We start from the raw sequence: 26384 nt of genomic DNA, 5'->3' as shown, positions 1-26384 counted from the left end.
CGTTATTTAGCGCGCACAACAGACCTCAAATTCCACTATTGTGCCTAATCCTTATTGTGGCTAGCTTCACAACACATAACCGGTCCGGTCGAGAGTCACTCACCAGATGAAGCTAGATGGCTGCTTATAACGTTAGGTTTGGGCAACAGGGTTAAGTAGCTGGCTAGGTATTTATTTTCATGAACTGAAGTTCAATTTCAATAGGTGAACAAGTGGCTACCGAGCTAATACTTACTCACAGGGATGGCTAAATCATTGCTAAGAATAATGAAAATGACTGCAGTTTCATTGTTTTCAGGCTGGTTGCATTGGTGCTGGCTAGGTAACGTGTCAAAGTAAAAGTTTATTTAACGCTTCAAATAGTGTTCTGTTTAGACACGCCAAGACCCAATGGGTTTTAGCCTTAATGTAATTGGTTAAGCATGAATTCTGACAGCGGAAACGCAGGCTATCCAGCCGTGAAGCACACTGCCAATATGCGACTGGAACAAGAGTAGGCTAATGTGCTTTTGGTGCCCATATACTTCGTATTCAGAAACATAAAAAACTCACATTTTTTTCCCCATTTCGTTTTTATTTTGTTAAAAACCAAGCATACTATCCTCTCACGTAAGACTTTTTTTGTCCTGCTCAACGTAATCGTGATGTAGTCTAGACTGTCGATAAATGGTTTGGCTCCTGAGACCGCTTGCAAGTAAAGTTTAATCAACAAACCGTTATTAAAATATAAAGTCTGAGAGCAGTAAAACAGTGAGCTGACATTCCCTCTTTACGCATTGTAGGCATCCCCACATTATTTTAACCATGCAGATTCCGTTTGGACATGCGTCAAACTCCCTCCATGATGTAGGCTTTGCCCATCATGAAATATCGGTGAACCTCGTATTTAGAAGTTATCTGTAACCTGTAACAATTGCTTGTTTTCCGTTGTATATGTTCAAAAACCAAGCCCTACCTTAACTCTACTATAACAAAAGCTGGTTCAACAGCAATGCGTGTATTTTTATCCTTGTGATTTTATGATGTCATTTCCTTTTATGTGTATGTATTGTTGCTGATAAACAGATTGGTTGAAATAAAATTAAACGAAATACAAGCAATCTTATTAGAATGTATCACCTTCCTTGTTTTACGGTTTCAACGTCCGTGGTGCGCATGCAACGCAGCATCTGGAGATGTGTTAATGTGATCTGCTCTATAAAATGGTTCTGATCATTTTTTTTACAAAACAGGCCTACTTGGGAGCAGTATAACGGTGAGTTGACATTCTCCCTTTCTCATTGAATTGGATCTTGGTCCAGCTACTGAGAAAAGTTTGGATGTGCGTAAAACCCTCCATTGTCTGCGTTTTAACATTACATGCCCACGGGAAGAAATGATGGAACCTGTAAGTGTGATATAAAACAAGTTTCCTTTTTAAAACATTTTATTAGAATTATTCGGTCTATTTTTAGGCCTTATCGATAATTAATGGTATCTTGCTTATTGACAATGTTTGGCATGTCCATGTTCAGCCATTATGACATTTACAGTAGGCTCACCCCTTATATCAGTGTGAATGCTATTGAAGCCATGCAATTACTTAGAACAATGTGGACTGCAAATTAGGTTCAAGTTTAACGTATTTTGCAAAGATAGGTCTACATGTTGTTATTTCGTTTCTGTAAGATATTTAACAAACTAAAACGGACTAACGTTGGAATTGGGGTTGATTCCAAGTGATACATAAAAGACCGTACATACACAACTTGAAGCGCCAACACCAGCATGTGCAAGGATAATTGTGTTAGTGAAAATAGAGAAAATATTTCTGGCACACCCCTGAACCTATAGCGCTGCCGCCTGCGGTTAGAATTACCGTTACATTAGTGCTCTATGTTAATAACATAACTAATTATTTGAAAGAAAACGAATACTATTTGAACCGAAATCTGAGGTTGATATTGTTTTCGGATAAGGTTGTTAACACTAAATTGTTGCATAATGATGAATGCTGATGTAACAGGAAAATAAGTTGGAATCTCACATACCCAATGGTTCTCACTAAGGGGACCCGAGTTACGCGTGCATAAATGGAACTTAATTCCCTTTTTATAAATGTTTTATTTTTCTCTCTACCCGTATTCTGACCATGGATTTAGGCATGATGTAATGCATGTTTCAGCCAGCTATTAATTCTGGTGGAGAAACAGACATGTAGGTGTGCAGAGATGCCTACGTCATAGCCTGTAAATTCAACCAACTTTTTGCGCAATGAATAAGGTCGAGGAACCTGCCTGTTCCAAGTGGAACAACATGTACTTATTTTTTTCGGATACAAATAAGACCTTTCTCCATGTTCTGTAATTAACTAATTGATTAGAGCTAAAGATAATAACTATTTAAATGAGTATGCAGTTTGGATATGAGGATTGTAAATATATGTGATGGATGTGAAACGGCTAGCTTAGTTAGTGGTGGTGCGCGCTAAATAGCATTTCAATCGGTGACGTCACTTGCTCTGAGGCCTTGAAGTAGTAGTTCCCCTCGCGGCTTTTGTGGAGCGATGGGTAACGATGCTTCGTGGGTGACTGTTGTTGATGTGTGCAGAGGATCCCTGGTTCGCGCCCGGGTATGGGCGAGGGGACGGGCTAAAGTTATGCTGTTACATTGATGCTGTTGACCCGTATCACTGGTTGCTGCGGCAAAAGGAGAGTGTAACGGATGTGAAACGGCTAGCTTAGTTAGCGGTGGTGCGCGCTAAATAGCGTTTCAATTGGTGACGTCACTTGCTCTGAGACCTTGAAGGAGTAGTTCCCCTTGCTCTGCAAGGGCCGTGGCTTTTGTGGAGCGATGCTTCCTGGGTGACTGTGGTTGATGTGTGCGCCCGGGTATGGGCGAGGGGACGGTCTAAAGTTATACTGTTACATATACATTATAATTGTTTTAGATTTATTTTACCTTATGATCGCTGTTTTCTTGCGCAACCAGTCATATGTCACCAAACTGAAGCATATCAACATATCAACTTTACCTACCTTTCCCACAGTGATGTTTATGAAATGTGCCATTGTGCAGAATTTGTATTGCATGAATTTGTATTGCATCCATGGCCGTTTAACTTGAAGGGATGAAGCTTGGAGATGCAAGCCAAATGGGTACGTGTGAGAATGTGATGACAATGCAAAGCATTGCAAAATGACAGCCGCAAATCAAATTTAACCTTTGGGCACTCCCTGACATCCCCCTGACTTGCTATGTTTCCTATTTCTATCATGTTAAATATTAGCCACTTTCAGTATCGACAGTAGGCCTAATAACCACACATATTTAACTGCCCATGTACTGTTAGGATCACTAACAGTTGATGATATTCAATGTAAAAACATAATAGATCTCGCAGACCAGGCAGTTTGAACCTGAAGCCTGGCGCAATACTTCACTGTGTGATCACACAGTTCCATAGTCAGTGAGGGGTGTTGTACACTTTTCTCCCTATTACATACTGAATCAAATAAAATCAAAACGCAACAAGTTCAAAGATTTTACCGAGTACATATAAGGAAATCAGTCAATTGAAATAAATCCATTAGGTCCTAATCTATGGATTTCACATGACTGAGCAGGGGGCTTTATTACAGACAGAAATACTCCTCATTTGTCTGTGAACACATGTTTTAAGTTTATAACCTTTTTGTGCATATGTAACATTTCTGGGATCTTTTATTTCAGCTCATGAAACATGGGACCAACAGTTTACATACTGGGACCAACAGTTTATATTCTGTTCAGTTTAATTATATTTATCTTTTTTTTCTTGCATAAAGCCCATTTTCCACGAATGCCAAGAAATCATGGAAAATTCCCTAAACCTACATATTGTGAGAAATTTGTGTTTTTAAATCTACGCATGGGTTCTGAAACTGAGCTAAATATTAATGACTATATTTAATTGATCTCTATTCTGAACGCGTATAAATTGTACCTTATGGTCGCGGGAGACAAATATATGGCAGCAAACTGATGCATATCAACATATCAATTTCCCACAGTGAAGTTTACGTAGCCTTGTGGTTAGAGCGTTGGTCCAGTCACCGGAAGGTTGTTGAATCAAATCCCGAGCTGACAAGTTAAACATGTCGTTCTGCCCCTGAACAAGGCAGTTAACCCACTGTTCCCAAGCCGTCATTGTAAATAAGAATTTGTTCTTAACTGCCTAGTAAAAACTGCTGACCTAACTTGCAGGGATGAAATTGAGATCCAAGCTATATGTTTCAGTATGAGCAAATGACAGAATAGCGTCTGATTTACAGAGCTGATTTATGAAGAATGATTCAATTATATGTAATTATATGTATATGTATTATAGTATTTTTTACGCTTTGCATCATGTTAAATATTAGCCACTATTGGTAGCCACCGTCAGTTATACCCACATTTACTGAATATACCAAACATTAGGAACACCTTTCTTCACTTCCCTCAGAACAGAGTCAATTCGTCGGAGCATACTGAATAGTCTACAAGGTGTCGAAAGCGTTCCGCGGGGATACTGGTCCATCTTGACTCCAATACTTCCCACAGTTGTGTCAAATTGGCGGGATGTCCTTTGGAAGGTGGACCATTCTTGATACTGGAAATTGTTAAGTGTGAAAAACCCAACAGCACTGCAGTTCTTGACACAAACTACACAATCCATGTCTCGGTTGCCTCAAGGTTTAAAATCATTATTTAACCTGTCTGCTCCTCTTCATCTACACTGATTGAAGTGGATTTAACAAGTGACATCTTTCACCTGGAATCACCTGGTCATTCTTTGTCATGTAAAGAGCAGATGTTCTTAAAGTTTTGTATACTCCACTTTTCCTGTTCCTGACGATCGCTAGCAATAGTGGATCATATTAGGCTAAGATATTGCAAGTCAAGTGTTGGACCTGGTTCAGGGAACACAACTGAAAACGGAATCAGAACCGTGAACAAAAGTGATATATACTGTTCCGGAAAAATAAACTTTATTTTAAAAGCATGGGAACCGGTTAATAACATTATTTTACGTTCCAGGCCAATTTTCCCAGTCCCACAAAAAAAACACGACAAAGCGCCTATGCAAAGCCCTCACACTCTGTCACTCAGAAACGTATTCCAGTGTTTGCCTGCCAGCTGGACATCTTGCAAGTGTGTGTGCATGTCTGCCCCTCCCCTCCGAAGCTCCCCTCCGAAGCTCCCCTCCGAAGCTCCCCTCCGAAGCTCCCCTCCGAAGCTCCCCTCCGAAGCTCCCCTCCGAAGCATGCCTACTGTTGACGTTACAAGCATGATAATATTTTTTATATTGGAGAAGAATGGATTCACTTTTTCAAAGCTAGTTAAGGATCAAATCAAAATAAAATGTTATTAGTCACATGTGCAGAATACAACAGTGAAATGCTTACTTACGAGCCCCTAACCAACAATGCAGTTAAAACAATATATGGATAAGAATAAGAGATGAAAGTAACAAGTCATTAAATAGCAGCAGTATAATAGTGAGACGATATGCAGGGGGGTACCGAATCAGTCAATGTGCAGGGGCACCGGTTAGTTGCTGTAATATGTACATGTACAGTAGGTAGAGTTATTAAAGTGACTATGCATAGATGACAACAGAGAGTAGCAGTGGTGTTAAGAGGGGAGGGGGGGGGGGGGCAATGCAAATAGTCTGGGTAGCCATTTGACTAGATGTTCAGGAGACTTATTGCTTGGGGGTAGAAGCTGTTAAGAAGTCTTTTGGACCTAGACTTGGCGCTCTGGTCATGGACTGTTCTCTCTGCTACCCTACGGCAAGCGCAGAGAGAACAGTCCATGACTACGGTGGCTGGATTCTTTGACAATTTTTAGGGCCTTCCTCTGACATCGCCTGGTGTAGAGGTCCTAGATTGCAGGAAGCTTGTCCCCAGTGATGTACTGGGCCGTTCGCACTACCTCTGTAGTGCCTTGTGGTCGGAGGCCGAGCATTTGCCATACCAGGCAGTGATGCAACCCATCAGGATCCTCTCGATGGTGCAGCTGTAGCACCTTTTGAGGATCTGAACATCCATGCCAAATCTTTTCAGTCTCCTGAGGGGGAATAGGTTTTGTCGTGCCCTGTTCACGACTGTCTTGGTGTGCTTGGACCATGTTAGTTTGTTGGTGATGTGGACACCAAGGAACTTGAAGCTCTCAAGCTGTTCAACTGCAGCCCCGTCGATGAGAATGGGGGCGTGCTCGGTCCTCTTTTTGCTTTTGTCCAAAATCATCTTCTTTGTCTTTATCACATTGAGTCCAGTTCTCTGACCTCCTCCCTATAGGCTGTCTCGTCGTTGTCGGTGATCAGCAAATTTAATGGTGGTGTTGGAGTCGTGCCTGGCCGTGCAGTCATGAGTGAACAGGGAGTAAAGGAGGGGACTGAGCACGCACCCCTGAGGGGTCCTTGTGTTGAGGATCAGAGTGTTGGATGTGTTGTTACCTACCCTTACCACCTGGGGGCGGCCCATCAGGAATTCCAGGATCCATTTGCAGAGGGAGGTGTTTAGTCCCAGTGTCCTTAGCTTATTGATGGGATTTGAGGGCACTATGGTGTTGAACGCTGAGCTGTAGTCAATGAATAGCATTCTCACAAATGTGTTCCTTTTGTCCAGGTGGGAAAGAGCAGTGTGGAGTGCAATATGGATTGCATCATCTGTGGATCTGTTGGGGCGGTATGCAAATTGGAGTGGGTCTGGGGTTTCTGGGATGATGGTGTTGATGTGAGCTATGACCAACCTTTCAAAGCACTTCATGGCTACAGACGTGAGTGCTACGGGTCGGTAGTCATTTAGGCAGGTTACCTTAGTGTTCTTGGGTACAGGCACTATGGTGGTCTGCTTAAAACATGTTGGTATTACAGACTCAGACAGGGAGAGGTTGAAAATGTCAGTGAAGACAAATGCCAGTTGGTCAGCGCATGTTCGCAGTACACATCCTGGTAATCCGTCTGGCCCTGCGGCCTTGTGAATGTTGACCTGTTTAAAGGTCTTACTCACATTTGCTGCGGAGAGTGTGATCACACAGCCTTATATGGAACATCTGGTGCTCTCATGCATGTTTCAGTGTTATTTGCCTCGAAACGAGCATAGAAGTAGTTTAGCTCGTCTGGTAGGCTCATGTCACTGGGAAACTCTCGGCTGTGCTTCCCTTTTGTACTGTAGTCTGATGGTTTGCAAGTCCTGCCACATACGACAAGCGTCGGAGCCGGTGTAGTACGATTCAATCTTAGTCCTGTATTGAAGCTTTGCCTGTTTGATGGTTCGTCGGAGGGCATAGCGGGATTTCTTATAGGCTTCCTGGTTAGAATCCCACTCCTTGAAAGTGCCAGCTCTAGCCTTTAGCTCAGTGCGAATGTTGCCTGTAATCCATGGCTTCGGGTTGGCTTATGTACGTACGGTCACCGTGGGGACGACGTCATGGATGCACTTATTGATGAAGCCAATGACTGATGTGGTGTACTCCTCAATGCCATCGGAAGAATCCCGGAACATGTTCCAGTCTTTGATAGCAAAACAGTCCTGTAGTTTAGCATCTGCTTCATTTGAGCACTTTTTTATAGACCAAGTCACTGGTACTTCCTTGCTTTAATTTTTGCTTGTATGCAGGAATCAGGAGCATAGAGTTGTGGTCGGATTTACCAAATGCAGGGCAAGGGAGAGCTTTGTACGCCTCTCTGTTTGTGGAGTACTGGTGATCTAAAAAAAATTCCCTCTCGTTGCACATTTAACATGTTGATAGAAATTTGATTTAAGTTTCCCTGCATTAAAGTCTCCGGCCACTAGGAGCGCCGCCTCTTTGTGAGTGGTTTCCTGTTAGCTGATTTCCTTATACAACTGACTGAGTGCAGTCTTAGTGCTACATAGCCCAAAGGACATCCTATTGAACTCAAATAAACAGAAAGCAGTTTTGTAACGGTCAGCTTCTGATACTGGGACTTGGTTGTAACCACTGGCAAGATCTAGAGTAGAGAACCACTAGGCAGGCACCTGTTGGAGCATCCAATCAGAGCATCAATCATAGATAATGGGCATGCATCCTCCTTGCGAGTTTTGGCATTTAACTGGCTGTAGTTAACGCACATTCTTAGGGAGCCATCTTTCTTCTGAACCAGTATCAAAGATGAACCGTAGGGGCCACAAACTTCCCTAATGACATGCTCTTCTGACAGTTGTCTGATATGACCTGTAACAGCTTCAAACTGATATGGGGGAATGCGACGGTAAACGTGCCTAGTCATCTTCAAAGAGTGGGATCTGGTGCTCGGATGTATAGCCAAGGCAACTATAATCTTTTGAGACATATTTGAATTGCAACAGCAAGTTCTTAACAGCAGTTTGTTCGTCAGGTGTCAAGCCAGATCGATCCATTTAATTAATTTGTCCCTACGACTGAAATCTGGTAACATGTCACAGTAATGGGACCTTGGGTGGTTGTGTCTTTGTTAAATGAGATGGTGGACTCTGGAGGTTGGATTGTATCAACTGAGTAAAGTGCTCCTTGTGTAATCCTAGGCAGGAGATACACAACACTAGTGCTAACATTGACCACAGAAGCATACGACAATCCTTCTTCAAAGGTTAACAGAGCCATTTCAACTAACAGGCCTTCCGGGAAATGGCTCTCGTCCTTGTCTAGCTCGAGTAAAACTGCTGATGGTGTGCGGGCTTTTGGGTCCTAATGTCCCACCCGCTATACTGAGATTCCTCCGCATGTTTACAAGAGATCCTGATAATGGAAAACACCAGTGTCACACTTTTATGTTGATAAATGTTCATAATTGAATCATCACAAATCATCCTGTGTAGATAATGCTATATCATTGATCTTACATAGTCGCTCTTGATATTTACCTTTTGTATTTTATGTGCTTTTATTGATAGGATAGATGAGGACAGGAAAGACAGGAGGAGAGTATGTCAAACAGGAAGTGGACTGGACACAACTCCACACACAACACTGCACTAGCACTGCACATTTGCTATTCTGTCTATCACATTAAGCTACTCGACTTGGTGAAAACGGATCTGATTCTTTGCTATTTGGACATCAATGATTTAGCACTTCCACCTTAGATGTGATTCAATGGTCATATAGTAGAAAGTACAGAGAATGGGCATCCCATTGATACACTATGACATTCAGTGATATTTGAAGAGCAAAACAGTCCTATAATTTTACCCTTCAAAAGAAATGTTCATATTTGAAGTGTGAAGGGGGCCTTTACAAGTGGCTTCTTCTCTGGTCGTCACTCGAAGATCAAATCATCAGGTGGTGAACAAAGACTGAAGTAGGGCAAATGGAACTGTGTCATCTCTAGACTCTTTGGTGAGGCCAGATGGCAGAATATCCTCAAGATATTTTGGGTTCTGATGGTGTACAACAGTTGAACGAAGCTCATGCAGCATTTATAAGTTATATTCTTCAACAATAAATGGGTAAATATAATTACTATCAATGTCCAAAAATATATATACCAATTGCAGATTGACATTTTAAATTAGGTAAATCTTCTCATTCTGAATCAGCTAATATGGCAGCTTAAATCATTTTTTACCACCATTCTGTCATTGTAGCACCAGTAGGTGTAGTAATACCAATGATGGTAACACCAATAACACATTTTTGGCAATACATTTTTTTTCTAAAATGGAGATGCTCAAATTTTAGATATTGAACCCTTTAAAAATAGTTTACTAGTGATATGATTAATCATTTTGCTCACAATTTAATTTCCCTTCATTTAAATTGATTAACACCAATGACACTTTTATTTAGAAACACCAACTAATCAATAGCTCCCAAGTGGTGAAGCAGTCTAAGGCACTGCATCTCAGTGCAAGAGGTATCAGTACCTCTACAGTACCTGGTTCAAATCCAGGCTGCATCACATGATTGGGAGTCCCATAAGGCTGCGCACAATTGGCCCAGCGTCGTCCGGTTTTGGCTGGGGTAGATAAGAATTTGTTCTTAACAGACTTGCCTAGTTAAATAAAGGTAAAATGTTATTAATGAAATCATTGTGAAAGTCTACACATCCCCTCTTCACATTTAGATAGACACACTACATGACCATTTCAGCCACAAGAGCATTAGTGAGGTTGGGTACTGATATTGGGCGATTAGGCCTGGCTCGCAGTCGGCGTTCCAATTCATTCCGATCAAGGCTCTGTGCAAGCCAGTCAAGTTCTTCCATGTTGATCTCAACAAACCATTTCTGGATGAACCATGCTTTGTGCACAGGGGCATTGTCATGCTGAGCACGAAAGGGCCTTCCCCAATCTGTTGCCACAAAGGTTGAAGCACAGAAAAGTCTAGAATGTAGTTGTATGCTGTAGCATTAAGATTTCCCTTTACTGGAACTAAGGGGCCTAGCCCAAACCATGAAAAACAGTCCCAGGCCATTATTCCTCCTCCACCAATCTTTACAGTTGGCCCTATGTATTCGGGTAGGTAGCGTTGTCCTGGCATCCGCTAAACCCAGATTAATCCGTCGGACTGCCAGATGGTAAAGCATGACTCATCCCTCAAGAGAATGCATTTCCACTGCTCCAGAGTCCAATGGTGGCGAGCTTTACACCACTCCAGCCGATGTTTGGCAATGCGCATGGTGATCTTAGGCTTGCTCGCTCATGGAAACGCATTTGATAAAGCTCCCGACAAAGAGTTTTTATGCTGACTTTGCTTGCAGAGGGAGTTTGGAATTCGGTAGCGAGTGTTGCAACCGAGGACAGACACACTTCAGCACTTGGCAGTCCTATTATTTGAGCTTGTGTGGCCTACCACTTCACGGCTGAACCGTTGTTGCTCCTAGACGTTTCCACTTCACAAACAGCACTTGCAGTTCTAACAGGTCAGAAATTTTACAAACTGACATGTTAGAAAGGTTGCATCCTATGATGGTGCCACGTTGAAAGTCCCTGAGCTCTTCAGTAAAGCCATTATACTGCCAATGTTTGTCTATGGAGATTGCATGGCTTTGTACTCGATTTTATACACCTGTCAGCAACGGGTGTGGCTGAAATGGCCAAATCCACTCATTTGAAAGAGTGTGCACATACTTTTCTATATACACTATAATGTATCTCTAAATCCCCAAAACATACAACTCTACTTAATTTGCTTGCTCTAATTTGAGTTTGCATGCCCTAATTCAATTTGCTTGCCCTAAGTACTTAAAAATGTTTATACAAATAAAGTGTTGCAGTGCATTATGTTTTTATCATTGATAAATAACAGTTCAATATAAACAATAACATGTATCATGTGTAACTATTTCTCATATGAAAGTGCTTTTCATGGTTGCGAAGGCGAGGAATGCAAATGCCACTGCAATTTAAGAATTACCAATGTGTATGTATGTATGCATACCTTCTTGTGTGTGTGACTTATTCTACATTTTGTTGTGTTACAGCATGAATTCACAATTGATTAAATTAATTTTTTTCTTGGTAAGTCTCTAAGAGATTTCCACACCTGGAATGTGCAACATTTGTCCATTATTCTTTTTAAAATACTTCAAGCTTTGTCAAATTGATCATTGCCATAGATTTTTAAGGAGATTTCACTCAAAACTGAGACCCAGCCACTCAGGAACATTCATTGTCTTCTTGGTAAGCAACTCCAGTTTAGATTTGGCCTTATGTTTTAAGTTATTGTCCTGCTGAAAGGTGAATTCATCTCCCAGTGTCTGGTGGAAAGCAGACTGAATCAGGTTTTCAAGCATACCCATAACATGATGCAGCCACAGCTATGCTTGACAATATGGAGAGTGGTACTCAGTAATGTGTTGTATTGGATTTGCCCCAAAAATAACACTTTGTATTCAGGACAAAAATATAATGGCTTTCCCACATTTTTTGCAGTAGTGCTTTAGTGCCTTGTTGCAAACAGGATACATGTTTCGGAATATTTGTATTCCATACAGGCTTCCTTTCACTCTGTCAATTAGGTTAGTATTGTGGAGTAACTACAATGTTGTTGATCCATCCTGAGTTTTCTCCTAACGTAGTTACAAGGATGCCTGTATCTTTCTAGTGACTAGGTGTATTGATACAACATCTAAAGTGTAATTAATAACTTCACCATGCTCAAAGGGATATTCATTGTCTGCTTATTTGGTTTACCCATCTACCAATAGGTGCCCTTCTTTACGAGGCATTTGAAAACCTCCCTCTTTGTGGTTAAATTTGTGATTGAAATTCACTACTCGATTGAGGGACCTTACAATTATCTGTATGTTAAAACACTATCATTGCACACATAATGAGTCCATGTAACCTATTATGTGACTTGATAAGCAAATGTTTACTCCTGAACTTATGTAGGCTTGCCGTAACGAAGGGGTTGATTAGCTATTGATTCAAGACATTTCAGCTTTACATTATTTTTTTTATTTTTTTTTCTAAAAACATATTTCCACTTTGACATTATGGGGTATTGTGTGTAGGCCAGTGACACAAAATCTCAAATGAATCCATTTTAAATTCAGGCTGTAACACAACAAAATGTGGAAAAAGTGAAGGGATGTAGGTCATTTCGTGGAAGAGAACACATACCAAACCACAAAACCAGAGCTGTACTGCGAAAGCAAAGAACAGCGAAAATAAGAAAATGTCAATGATTGTGAAGATATGAAACAGATAGAGGGGGCCATGAACACACACGTGGCTGAAACCACATCCTCTCCAGGGCACACCCCGTTGCCAAAAGAACTTACAATACTTACAAGCATCATTACTATAGTGCCTTCAGAAAGTATTCACACCCCTCAACTTCTTTCTTATTTTGTTGTGTTACAGCCTGAATTTAAAATGGATTAAATGTATATTTTGTATTACTGGACTACAAATACAGCATAATTTCAACATGGAATCAACTATGAATGTTTTATTTTTTTATGAATTAAAAAGTATAAGTCTTCAACATCTTTGTTATAGCAAGCCTAAATAAGTTCAGGAGTAAACATCTGCTTAACAGGTCACATAATAAGCTGCATGGACTCACTGTGTGCAATAATAGTGTATAACATGATTTTTGAATGACTTCCTCATCTCTGTACCCAATACATATCTGTAAGGTCCCTCAGTCGAGCAGTGAATTTCAACCAGATTCAACCACAAAGACCAAGTAGTTTGTCCAATGCCTCACAAAGAAGAGCACCTATTGGTAAATAGATTTTTTTTAAAGCAGACATTGAATATCCCTTTGAGCATGGTGAAGTTATTAATTACACTTGGGATTGTGTATCAAAACACCCAGTCACTACAAAGATACAGGCGTCCTTCTAAACTCAGTTGTTGGAGAGGAAGGAAAGCACTCAAGGATTTCACCATTAGGCCAATGGTGACTTTGAAACAGATACAGGGTTTAATGGCTGTGATACGAGAAAACTGAGGATGGATCAACAACATTGTAGTTACTCCACAATACTAACCTAACTGGCAGAGTGAAAAGAAGGAAGCCTGTACAGAATACAAATATTCCAAAAGATGCATCCTGTTTGCAACAACACACTAAAGCACTACTGCAAAAAATGTGGCATAGCAATTATCTTTTTGTCCTGAATACAAATTGTTATGTTTGGGGCAAATCCAGTGCAAGACATTACTGAGTACCACTCCCCATAATTTAAAGCATAGTGGTGGCTGTGTCATGTTATGGGTATGCTTGTAATCGTTACGGACAAGATAGTTTTTCAGGATAAAAAAATACATGGAATGGAGCTAAGTGCAGGAAAAATCCTTGAGGGAAAAACCTGGGTCAGTCTGCTTTATACCAGACACAGCATGACAATAACTTAAAACATAAGGCCAGATCTACACTGGAGTTGCTTGCCAAGAAGACAGTGAATGTTCCTGAGTGGCCGAGTTACAGTTTGGCTTAAATCTGTTTAAAAATGTATGGCAAGACCTGAAAACAGTGGTCCAGCAATGATCAAAAAACTATTTGACAGAGCGTGAAGAATTTTGAAAAAAATGATGGGCAAATGTTGCACAATCCAGGTGTGGAAAGCTCTTAGAGTTACCCAGAAAGACTCACAGCTGTAATCACTGTCAAAGGTTATTATCACATGAAGTGAGTCAGTGGGTTGAATACTTATCTAGTCAAGATATATTAGTGTTCGATTTTTCATGATTCTTTAAAACAAATATTTTTTATATGATCCTACTTTGACATTAGAGTATTTTGTGAGGATCTCTGACCATTTTTTTTTACAATTAAATCCATTTGAATTCCACTTTGTAAAGCAACATAATGTGGAAAAAGGCAAGGGATGTGAATACTTTGACAGTAGTGTATGAACAAAAGAAACACCTAATGATATTGAGGGCGAGCGTATAGCAACATTGAACACTGATTGATCAGTTATCTATCATATGTAGCTAAATTGACATTCACTATTAATTCATAATTATTAACATGTGGGCAATCTGTTTGTTATTCTAAAAGAGATGGTTAACACAAGTAGTAAATGACTCAACTAAATCTGAGATGAAGTTCCCTGTCTATATTCTGTACTATATTCAAAATAGTCTTAAAAACAGACAAAACATGTTTAAAAAATGACCGTGTAGATATGTGACAGCTTGAGACAGAGACATGGGGGGGAGAGAGAGAGATCCACAAACTCAAGAACATAACATAACAGCAACACAGAATATTATAATGTCACTATGGTTACGAGAGCCTGCCCGCCCCTGAAACATAGTTCTCTATTTGTCACTCTGTGTCACTCTGCTCTAAAACCCTGGGGGAACATGGTGTCTGCTGAACTCTGAGAGGACAATTGTCTCGTGCCAAGGAGGAACTATCCTGCTTTACTCTGACACTTTGGAAGTATGCAATAATACAGCTGGTTTTGGTAGGTGCACATTTGTGTTTTGGTTTCTTCAATTGTTGATTGTGTATTCATTATTTCAAGTAAAGCATTTTTTTGACTTGACATTTAGGTAGAATTGGGAAGGTATTGGGAAGCGAAAATCTAAACCCTAAAATTGTTCCAAAACAAAAGTTGCAGTATTGAGAACTGTAAACTATGGCTAACAATATTTTGTTCTCAGGTTCAATGTACAATTGATTAATCATGATTAGGTTCACATCATCAAAACAACTTAGGCAGCTCATACCCAAGGGCACACCTTGAGACCTGGCTGTTATACCAGGCCAATTTAGAACTTAGTAACATATGAATAAAGATGTAACCAGGTGGCTCACTGATACTGAATCTATATAATTAAATGTTGCACACTGTGGCTCAAATATCTAGTGGTTAAGAGGTTGGGGCCCTTAATGCTCAAATGACTCATCCTTAAATGACCCATAGGATAACCCTTTTTGGTTTCAGGTAGAACCCTTTTTGGTTTCAAGTAGAACCCTTTTTGGTTCCAGGTAGAACTATTTTGGGTTCCGTGTAGAACCCTCTGTGGAAAGGGTTCTACATGGGACCCAAAATAGTTCTACCTGGAATAAAAAAGGTTCTACCTGGAACCAAAAATGCTTCTTTAAAAGGTTATCCTATGTGGACAGCCGAAAAACCTTGAAGATTCTAGATAGCACCTTTTGTAACACCTTACTCTAATGCAATTGCCACCATAGAATTACATATAGAACAGCAAATTATAGGACCTCTATAGTGGCCACACTGTTTTTACCATTTTCTTACTTCAGACAAAAGGCTATAGCACTTCTGCAAATATTTAAATATATATATATATATATATATATATATATATATATATATATATATATATATATATATATATATTAGAGGGGAAAAAAACGTGTGTGAAGGTTGTAACTACAGATCACAATGAAATACAACCCTGAGTCCTTGGATTTGGCCTTGTGTTAATGAGTCAGGAAACAAAGTTTATTAAAAACTTCACTGTGGAAAAGGTGATGTGTTGATCTGCTTCAGTTTACTGCCATGAGGCTGGTTTCACAATTGTCTCTAGTGTAGCAGTGGGGGGTCAGTAAAGGCTTGCTGCTCCAGACCAAAAACAGATCTGGCCAAGGCTTGTCTTTACTGGGGTCAGGTCTACGGCCGAGTAATGTCTGGTAGGTTCCTATCCCGATATCCCTCTCCGTGCTGGAGGGCTCTGCATGTCAGCTCTTGCTGCTCCAGACCAAAAACAGATCTGGCCAAAGCCAGGATAAACAGCTACCACCCAACCTCCAACCTAATTATATTCAGGTGTGTGTAACTAGGCTCTTACCCTTCCTGGCCAGCAGATGTAGCCAATGAGCAGGAATATACCGACCTTCACACGCCCAACCTCTCACTCCATCACACCAGCGGTCATGCAGTAAAATAAATATAAAACATTTGTAATTTATATCTACAACCCCCTTAACCAAACGGCTCACTCATATACCTAGCTCTTATCAATAGAGCTTATCAATTTGTAAATTATAGTGCATGGAGAATGGTGTTATTTCTATCAGAAAATATAAATATGTTTTTCCACTTGGATCCGACAGCTTGCTCAACTATTCATAATTGAATCGTGTGTAAAGGTGGTGGAATTATGAGGGAATTAAGTCGAGGTCAGAATCTGTAGACACACCTCCACCACACATTCATTTCTTTGATGTTCACCCAAAACGAATAGCATGCTATTCTCCTGTTTAAGTTGAAGGTCAGAATATGTGTAGAGAGAAAGGGGCATAGAAAGGGAATTACGTTCCATTTACGCATGCTTACCTCAGGTTGGAATTCCCCCCTATGTGCCTAAACCAAGACGGGAGGCTCACACAACAACTCTGAGGCCAACGCTTTTTAAGGAGGAATCAAGAGTTGAGGTTGAATATGTTTCTCAGCATACTCATCCAAAAACATGCAACAAGGTGAGTAAAAAGATGCCTAGCTATTTCTCTCCAACTTGTTGCCTCTATATAGCCCATAAAAACAGTCACGAACATTTACCCACACGGGCATTTACAATGTTGTCTGATATGTGGCACCAGCAATCTAATATCTATGAAGAATACTAGCCAAAATGACACATGATGGCAGGCATATATGATTTAATTAAAAAATATATATATATTCTGTTTTCTAGATCAGATCTATCATTAGGGTCTGTCAGATCTATCTTGGCTAGAATTGTTATATTGTAGTCTACCATTCCTTTTTACAATTTTGTAGTAGTAAGCCTAAACAGTGTAATTCTCTTTTACCAAGAGTACATCAATGGAGGCTGGTGGGAGGAGCTATAGGAGGACGGCTCATTGTAATGGCCAGAATGGAATAAATGGAGGCCGACAGTAAATGTTGATATATTGCATGTTTTAATATTTCATTTTAAAAATAATAATTACAAGAGAATAACACATCCAATATATGTAAGAAAATGTAAATGTAAAATACGGAAGTTTGACTGTTCCATTGATTCCATTCCAGCCCGTATAATGAGCCCGTCTTCCTATATCTCCTCCCACCAGCCTCCACTGGAGTATATGGGCTGTTCCAAGGGAGGCACAGTGGTGGATGACTGCATTTGAAGGCTGGACTGACAGAGTGGAGAGCGAACTTTAGGATGAGGGAGACAACATTCCTCAGTCTATGTGATATTGTCCAGCAACAGTGTCATTACAGGGAAGCACTGTCTGTGGAGCAGCCTGTTGCCATTTGTCTGTGGAGGCTTGCCACTAATGTAGAGTACCGAACAATCTCGTTATTGTTTGGTCTAGGTTTGTCAACTGCATGTACAGTCACTAATCAAATTGGCAGTCTCACCCGGGAGAAAATGTTACACCTTCATATCAAGACACCAACTGAGGCTGAGTTCAGAGACATAGTAACAGATTCCTGGACCGCCAACCAGGATCAGGTCAATGCTGTGGAGCAATCGATGACACATACAGTACATCATAGCACCACCACAAGACAAGTGGGACTTTTATAACAGATAGAGGTTTTACTCTTGGTCCAGAAAGGGGTTGTAGATCATAAATGAACATTAACATCGGACATCTACATTGGTTGGGTAGTCACAGTACATGATGCCCGTGTGCTGGCAAACTCAGCACTGTTTACCAAGGGTCAGGAGGGCAGACTACTCCAAAGGTGGACTGAGACCTTTCATGGTGCGAAAGTGCCACTTGAAATATTAGGAGATGCCGCATACCCACTTCTTCCATGGCTGATGAAGTCCTACTCAGAGAGCAATCACACCTGTGTAGATCAACTTTAATGAGAGGATCAGCAGTTCTCACATGACTTTAGAGAGGGCTTTTGGTCGACTGAAGGGAAGATGGGGGTGTTTGCTTAAACGCAATGACTCTCACATTGACATAATGAACACTCTAATTACGGCATTCTGGGTGCTGAATCATTTTTGTGAAATTTATAATGAGTCTTTTGAGGAGGATGAAGTACAACAACAAATAATTCCCAACAAAGCAACTGGAAGGGAGCACCTGGCACCATCTCTACGGTGAAGCATGGGGGGGGGCAGCATCATGCTGTGGGGATGTTTTTCAGTGGCAGGGACTGGGAGACTAGTCAGGATCGAGGGAAAGATGAACAGAGCAAAGTACAGAGAGATACTTGATGAAAACCTGCTCCAGAGTGCTCAGGACCTCAGACTGGAGCAAAGGTTCACCTTCCAACAGGACAACAACCCTAAGCACACCACCAAGACAACGCAGGAGTGGCTTCGGGACAAGTCTCTGAATGTCCTTGAGCGGCCCAGCCAGAGTCTGAACTTGAACCCAATCGAACATCTCTGGAGAGACCTGAAAATTGCTGTGCAGCGACACTCCCCATCCAACCTGATAGAGCTTGAGAGGATCTGCAGAGAAGAATGGGAGAAACTCCCCAAATACAGGTGTGCCAAGCTTATAGCGTCATACCCAAGTAGACTCGAGACTGTAATCGCTGCCAAAGGTGCTTCAAAAAAGTACTGAGTAAAGGGTCTGAATACTTATTAAAATGTCATATTTCAGATTGTTCTTTGTCATTATGGGGTATTGTGATGTCATCATGGGGTATTGTGATGTCATCATGGGTATTGTGATGTCATTATGGGGTATTGTGATGTCATTATGGGTATTGTGATGTCATCATGGGGTATTGTGATGTCATCATGGGGTATTGTGATGTCATCATGGGGTATTGTGATGTCATTATGGGGTATTGTGATGTCATTATGGGGTATTGTGATGTCATTATGGGGTATTGTGATGTCATCATGGGGTATTGTGATGTCATCATGGGGTATTGTGATGTCATTATGGGGTAGTGTGATGTCATCATGGGGTAGTGTGATGTCATCATGGGGTAGTGTGATGTCATCATGGGGTATTGTGATGTCATCATGGGGTATTGTGATGTCATCATGGGGTATTGTGATGTCATTATGGGGTATTGTGATGTCATTATGGGGTATTGTGATGTCATTATGGGGTGTTGTGATGTCATTATGGGGTATTGTGATGTCATCATGGGGTATTGTGATGTCATTATGGGGTATTGTGTGTAGATTGAAGAGGAAAATAAACTATTTAATCAATTTTAGAATAAGGCTGTAACGTGACAAAATGTGGAAAAAGGGAAGGGGTCTGAATACTTTCAGAATGAACATAAAGTGTCATGTATTGTCATGTTGTGTCTTTCTGTCCTTTCCTTTCACCCTGTCTCCCTCTGCTGGTCGTATTAGGTTACCTTTTCTCCCCCGCTTTCCCCCAGCTGTTCCTTGTCTCCTCTTGACTACCTCGTCACCCCTTCTCCCACCTGTTCCCCTTTTCCCTCTGATTAGTCCCCTATATCTCTCTCTGTTTTTGTTCCTGTCCTTGTCGGATTCTTGTTTGTTGTGTTTCATGCCTGAGCCAGACTATCGTCATGTTTGCTGTAACCTTGTCCTGTCCTGTCGGAATCTGCCGGTCTATCTGAGCCTACCTATGTTTGGTTATTAAAGAAGCTCTGTTTAAGTTAGTTCGCTTTTGGGTCCTCATTCACTCACCGTAACAGAAGAATCCGACCAAGAATGGACCCAGCGACTTCGGATGCTCTCCACTCAGCAGTCGAGATCCAGGGAGCGATGCTAGGCAGACACGAGCAGGAATTGTCTGCTGCTCGACATGCCGTTGAGACCCTGGCCACCCAAGTCTCCAACCTCACAGAACAGGTTCACCATCTCCGCCTCGATCCACCGGCCACTTCCAGGGCTTTCGAATCTCCGGAGCCCAGAATCAATAACCCGCCGTGTTACTCTGGGGAGCCCACTGAATGCCGCTCGTTCCTCACCCAGTGTGATATTGTGTTTTCTCTCCAGCCCAACACTTACTCCAGGAGCACTGCTCGTGTCGCCTACGTCATATCTCTCCTTATTGGACGGGCTCGTGAGTGGGGCACGGCAATCTGGGAGGCAAGGGCTGAGTGTACTAACCAGTATCAGGACTTTAAGGAGGAGATGATACGGGTTTTTGATCGATCTGTTTTTGGGGAGGAGGCTTCCAGGGTCCTGTCTTCCCTATGTCAAGGTAATCGATCCATAACAGACTACTCTATTGAGTTTCGCACTCTTGCTGCCTCCAGTGGCTGGAACGAGCCGGCTTTGCTCGCTCGTTTTCTGGAGGGTCTCCGCGCAGAGGTAAAGGATGAGATTCTCTCCCGGGAGGTCCCTTCCAGCGTGGATTCCCTGATTGAACTCGCTATTCGCATTGAGCGACGGGTTGATCTTCGTCACCGAGCTCGTGGAAAGGAGCTCGCGTTCTCCGTTGCCCCCCTCTCCGCATCACTACCATCTTCCTCTGCCGGCTCGGGAGCTGAGCCTATGCAGCTGGGAGGTATCCGCATCTCGACTAAGGAGAGGGAACGGAGAATCACCAACCGCCTCTGTCTCTATTGCGGTTCTGCTGGTCATTTTGTCACTTCATGTCCAGTAAAAGCCAGAGCTCATCAGTAAGCGGAGGGCTACTGGTGAGCGCTACTACTCCTGTCTCTCCTTCAAGATCCTGCACTACCTTGTCGGTCCAGCTACGCTGGACCGGTTCGTCAGCTTCCTGCAGTGCCTTAATAGACTCTGGGGCGGAGGGCTGTTTTATGGACGAGACCTGGGCTCGGGAACATGACATTCCTCTCAGACAGTTAAGGGAGTCCACGGCCTTGTTCGCCCTGGATGGTAGTCCTCTCCCCAGGATTCAGCGTGAGACGCTACCTTTAACCCTCACTGTTTCTGGTAATCATAGCGAAACCATTGCTTTTTTGATTTTTCGTTCACCTTTTACACCTGTTGTTTTGGGCCATCCCTGGCTAGTTTGTCATAATCCTTCCATTAATTGGTCTAGTAATTCTATCCTCTCCTGGAACGTCTCTTGTCATGTGAAATGTTTAATGTCTGCTATCCCTCCTGTTTCCTCTGTCTCTTCTTCACAGGAGGAGCCTGGTGATTTGACAGGGGTGCCGGAGGAATATCACGATCTGCGCACGGTGTTCAGTCGGTCCAGGGCCACCTCTCTTCCTCCACACCGGTCGTATGATTGTAGTATTGATCTCCTTCCGGGAACCACTCCCCCCCGGGGTAGACTATACTCTCTGTCGGCTCCCGAACGTAAGGCTCTCGAGGATTATTTGTCTGTAGCTCTTGACGCCGGTACCATAGTCCCCTCCTCCTCTCCCGCCGGAGCGGGGTTTTTTTTTGTCAAGAAGAAGGACGGGTCTCTGCGCCCCTGCATAGATTATCAAGGGCTGAATGACATAACAGTTAAGAATCGTTATCCGCTTCCTCTTATGTCTTCAGCCTTCGAGATCCTGCAGGGAGCCAGGTTTTTCACTAAGTTGGACCTTCGAAACGCTTACCATCTCGTGCGCATCAGGGAGGGGGACGAGTGGAAGACGGCGTTTAACACTCCGTTAGGGCACATTGAATACCGGGTTCTTCCTTTCGGCCTCGCTAACGCTCCAGCTGTCTTTCAGGCATTAGTCAATGATGTCCTGAGAGACATGCTGAACATCTTTGTTTTCGTTTACCTTGACGATATCCTGATTTTTTCACCGTCACTCCAGATTCATGTTCAGCACGTTCGACGTGTCCTCCAGCGCCTTTTAGAGAATTGTCTTTTTGTGAAGGCTGAGAAGTGCACTTTTCATGCCTCCTCCGTCACATTTCTCGGTTCTGTTATTTCCGCTGAAGGCATTAAGATGGATCCCGCTAAGGTCCAAGCTGTCATTGATTGGCCCGCCCCTAAGTCACGCGTCGAGCTGCAGCGCTTTCTCGGCTTCGCGAACTTCTATCGTCGTTTCATCCGTAATTTCGGTCAGGTGGCAGCTCCTCTCACAGCCCTTACTTCTGTCAAGACGTGCTTTAAGTGGTCCGTTTCCGCCCAGGGAGCTTTTGATCTCCTCAAGAATCGTTTTACATCCGCTCCTATCCTTGTTACACCTGACGTCTCTAGACAGTTCGTTGTCGAGGTTGACGCGTCAGAGGTGGGCGTGGGAGCCATTCTTTCTCAGCGCTCCCTCTCTGACGACAAGGTCCACCCATGCGCGTATTTTTCTCATCGCCTGTCGCCGTCGGAACGTAACTATGATGTGGGAAACCGCGAACTGCTCGCCATCCGGTTAGCCCTAGGCGAATGGCGACAGTGGTTGGAGGGGGCGACCGTTCCTTTTGTCGTTTGGACTGACCATAGGAACCTTGAGTACATCCGTTCTGCCAAACGACTTAATGCGCGTCAGGCGCGTTGGGCGCTGTTTTTCGCTCGTTTCGAGTTCGTGATTTCTTATCGTCCGGGCTCTAAGAACACCAAGCCTGATGCTTTATCTCGTCTCTTCAGTTCTTCAGTAGCCTCCACTGACCCCGAGGGGATTCTCCCTGAGGGGCGTGTTGTCGGGTTGACTGTCTGGGGAATTGAGAGGCAGGTAAAGCAAGCGCTCACTCACACTCCGTCGCCGCGCGCTTGTCCTAGGAACCTTCTTTTCGTTCCCGTTCCTACTCGTCTGGCCGTTCTTCAGTGGGCTCACTCTGCCAAGTTAGCCGGCCACCCTGGCGTTCGGGGTACACTTGCTTCCATTCGCCAGCGTTTTTGGTGGCCCACCCGGGAGCATGACACGCGTCGCTTCGTGGCTGCTTGTTCGGTCTGCGCGCAGACTAAGTCCGGTAACTCTCCTCCTGCCGGCCGTCTCAGGCCGCTTCCCATTCCCTCTCGACCGTGTTCTCACATCGCCTTAGATTTTGTCACCGGACTGCCTTCGTCAGCGGGGAAGACTGTTATTCTTACGGTTGTCGATAGGTTCTCTAAGGCGGCTCATTTCATTCCCCTTGCTAAGCTTCCTTCTGCTAAAGAGACGGCACAAATCATCATCGAGAATGTTTTCAGAATTCATGGCCTTCCGTCAGACGTCGTTTCGGACAGAGGTCCGCAATTCACGTCTCAATTTTGGAGGGAGTTTTGCCGTTTGATTGGGGCTTCCGTCAGTCTCTCTTCCGGCTTTCACCCCCAGTCTAACGGTCAAGCAGAACGGGCCAATCAGACTATTGGTCGCATCTTACGCAGTCTTTCTTTTCGCAACCCTGCGTCTTGGTCAGAACAGCTCCCCTGGGCAGAATACGCCCACAACTCGCTTCCTTCGTCTGCGACCGGGCTATCTCCTTTTCAGAGTAGCCTCGGGTACCAGCCTCCGCTGTTCTCATCTCAGTTCGCCGAGTCCAGCGTCCCCTCCGCTCAGGCTTTTGTCCAACGTTGCGAGCGCACCTGGAAGAGGTTCAGGTCTGCACTTTGCCGTTATAGGACGCAGACTGTGAGGGCTGCTAATAAGCGTAGAACTAAGAGTCCTAGATATTGTCGCGGTCAGAGAGTTTGGCTCTCCACTCAGAACCTTCCCCTTAAGACGGCTTCTCGCAAGTTGACCCCGCGGTTCATTGGTCCGTTCCGTATTTCTCGGGTCATTAATCCTGTCGCAGTTCGACTTCTTCTTCCGCGATACCTTCGTCGCGTCCACCCGGTCTTCCATGTCTCCTGTATCAAGCCCGTTCTTCGCGCCCCCGCTCGTCTTCCCCCCCCCCCCCCCATCCTTGTCGAGGGCGCACCCATCTACAGGGTCCGCAGGATTTTGGACATGCGTCCTCGGGGCCGTGGTCACCAGTACCTCGTTGATTGGGAGGGGTACGGTCCTGAGGAGAGGAGTTGGGTTCCCTCTCGGGGCGTGCTGGACCGTGCGCTGATCGAGGATTTCCTCCGTTGCCGCCAGGTTTCCTCCTCGAGTGCGCCAGGAGGCGCTCGGTGAGTGGGGGGGTACTGTCATGTATTGTCATGTTGTGTCTTTCTGTCCTTTCCTTTCACCCTGTCTCCCTCTGCTGGTCGTATTAGGTTACCTTTTCTCCCCCGCTTTCCCCCAGCTGTTCCTTGTCTCCTCTTGACTACCTCGTCACCCCTTCTCCCACCTGTTCCCCTTTTCCCTCTGATTAGTCCCCTATATCTCTCTCTGTTTTTGTTCCTGTCCTTGTCGGATTCTTGTTTGTTGTGTTTCATGCCTGAGCCAGACTATCGTCATGTTTGCTGTAACCTTGTCCTGTCCTGTCGGAATCTGCCGGTCTATCTGAGCCTACCTATGTTTGGTTATTAAAGAAGCTCTGTTTAAGTTAGTTCGCTTTTGGGTCCTCATTCACTCACCGTAACATAAAGTGTAATATTGGGATGCAATCTCCAATTTATATCTGTTTTAAAACTACCAAGAAACACTCTTTGTGACACAGATTTAGCCCCCTGCAGTAAAAGGTTAAATAGCCTTTTGCCCCCTTACGTTCACAAATAAACCAATGTATTTTGTGGGTATTTGTCAATTCCATCCATATCCGAGATCTCCAATAAGGTATCAGTTTCACAGAAAGTTCATGTCGCCCCTTTGCCCTTATTTGAACTCATTTAGTTGTATCTTAGCTAATTTAGCTAATTAAGTTAGTTAATATAACGTCAAGATGTCAAGATAACGTTAGCTGGCTAACAAAAGTTTAATGACCAACGGAAAATAACAAAAATCACTTGGTTGCAACTTCGTATGTTAACGTTTTTGCATGCGAACATCAGCAAAGGGTATTGCCGCGTCACAATACCTCGTACCCTGGTCCTGGATCTTGGACCCACAGCCAGGGTCCAGGATATGTGAAAGCGCCCGTAGAGTGTAGGGATGCAGACTTCCTAGTGTATGAGTACCCTGTAGGGATGTAGACTTCCTAGTGCGCCTTTTAACACAAATACTTTCCTGTGACGTGACCACCGCAGGTGTGTGCAGTGGAATTGGTCATTTAGCATGTACTTTATGTGCACAAAACATTATGAACACCTTCTTAATTTTGAGTTGCACCCTCTCCCCCCTTTTGCCCTCAGAACAGATTCAATTTATTAGGGCATTGACTCTAAAAGGTGTCGAAGGCATTCCACTGGGATGCTGGTCCATGTTGACTCCAATGCTTACCACAGTTGTGTCAAGTAGGCTGGATGTCGTTTGGGTGGTGGACCATTCTTGATACAAACTGGAAATTGTTGAGCGTGAAAGACCCAGCAGCGCTGCATTTCTGAAAAGAAACTGGTGCGCCTTGCACCTACTACCATACCACGTTCAAAGGCACTTAAATATTTTGTCTTGCCCATTCACCCTCTGAATGGCACACATACGCAATCTCAATTGTCTCAAAGCTTAAAAATCCTTCTTTAACCTGTGTGGGTTTATCAATATGTGATTGTAGCTGTCACCTGGATTCCCCTTGTCAGTCTATTTCATGGAAAGTACAGTTGTTCTTAATGATTTGTACACTCAGTGTACATCTACATCCATTCAGTCAATAGTGATGTGTACTACTAACTGCAAACATGAACATTTTGGCATTGACAAAGCTGCTTTTTTCTTATTTTCACAGATATAGCTAGCTTCCCTCTCCACTGGCCCCAAGATGGAGGTGATGAGGACCTTCAACCAGCCTCCAACCTCCAGCCATCCAACCCCCACCCTTAACGACTCAGACACCTGCATTACCCTGTACAACCACCGGGGGTATGCCCGAGTCCTCATGCCACTCTTCTACTGCATCGTCTTCTCCGTGGGGTTGCTGGGCAATGCCCTGGCCTTCCACATCATCCGCCCCAACGTGAAGAAGATGAACTCCACCACGCTCTACTCCGCCAACCTGGTCATCTCCGACATCCTGTTCACACTGTCACTACCGTTACGGATAATCTACTACGCCCTGGGCTTCCACTGGCCCCTGGGGGAGACCCTGTGTAAGATCACAGGGCTGATCTTCTACATCAACACTTACGCCGGGGTCAACTTCATGACCTGCCTCAGTGTGGACCGGTTCATTGCTGTCGTCTTGCCGCTCCGATTCGCACGCTTCCGTAAGGTCTCCAATGTCCGGTACATT

At 43.5% G+C, this 26384-nt stretch overlaps 1 protein-coding gene across 7 annotated transcripts in view; it reads left to right on the top strand.

Annotated features, from left to right (window-relative positions):
• The first annotated feature begins 1114 nt into the window (after positions 1-1114).
• gpr183a (G protein-coupled receptor 183a) overlaps positions 1115-26384 on the top strand; it is a 26703-nt gene continuing 1433 nt past the window's right edge. The window contains exons 1-3 of one of the 7 annotated variants that reach the window (XR_002470192.2): positions 14657-14881; positions 16729-16866; positions 17423-18533. Coding sequence is in view for 5 of the 7 variants with exons in the window: in XM_021578628.2 (XP_021434303.1) it covers positions 25914-26384 (471 nt within the window). In the remaining 2 variants the exon portion in view is untranslated. Of the gene's footprint in view, positions 1388-14656; positions 14882-16728; positions 16867-17422; positions 18534-25880 lie in introns of those variants that run through there. The other 6 variants (XR_002470193.2, XM_021578627.2, XM_021578626.2 and 3 more) reach the window with 6 other exon arrangements.

This window comes from Oncorhynchus mykiss, chromosome 22 (genome assembly GCF_013265735.2).
Source record: "Oncorhynchus mykiss isolate Arlee chromosome 22, USDA_OmykA_1.1, whole genome shotgun sequence".
Taxonomy (NCBI): domain Eukaryota; kingdom Metazoa; phylum Chordata; class Actinopteri; order Salmoniformes; family Salmonidae; genus Oncorhynchus; species Oncorhynchus mykiss.
The sequence above is the reverse complement of the archived record's forward strand: the minus strand, read 5'-3'. Positions and strand labels throughout refer to the sequence as shown.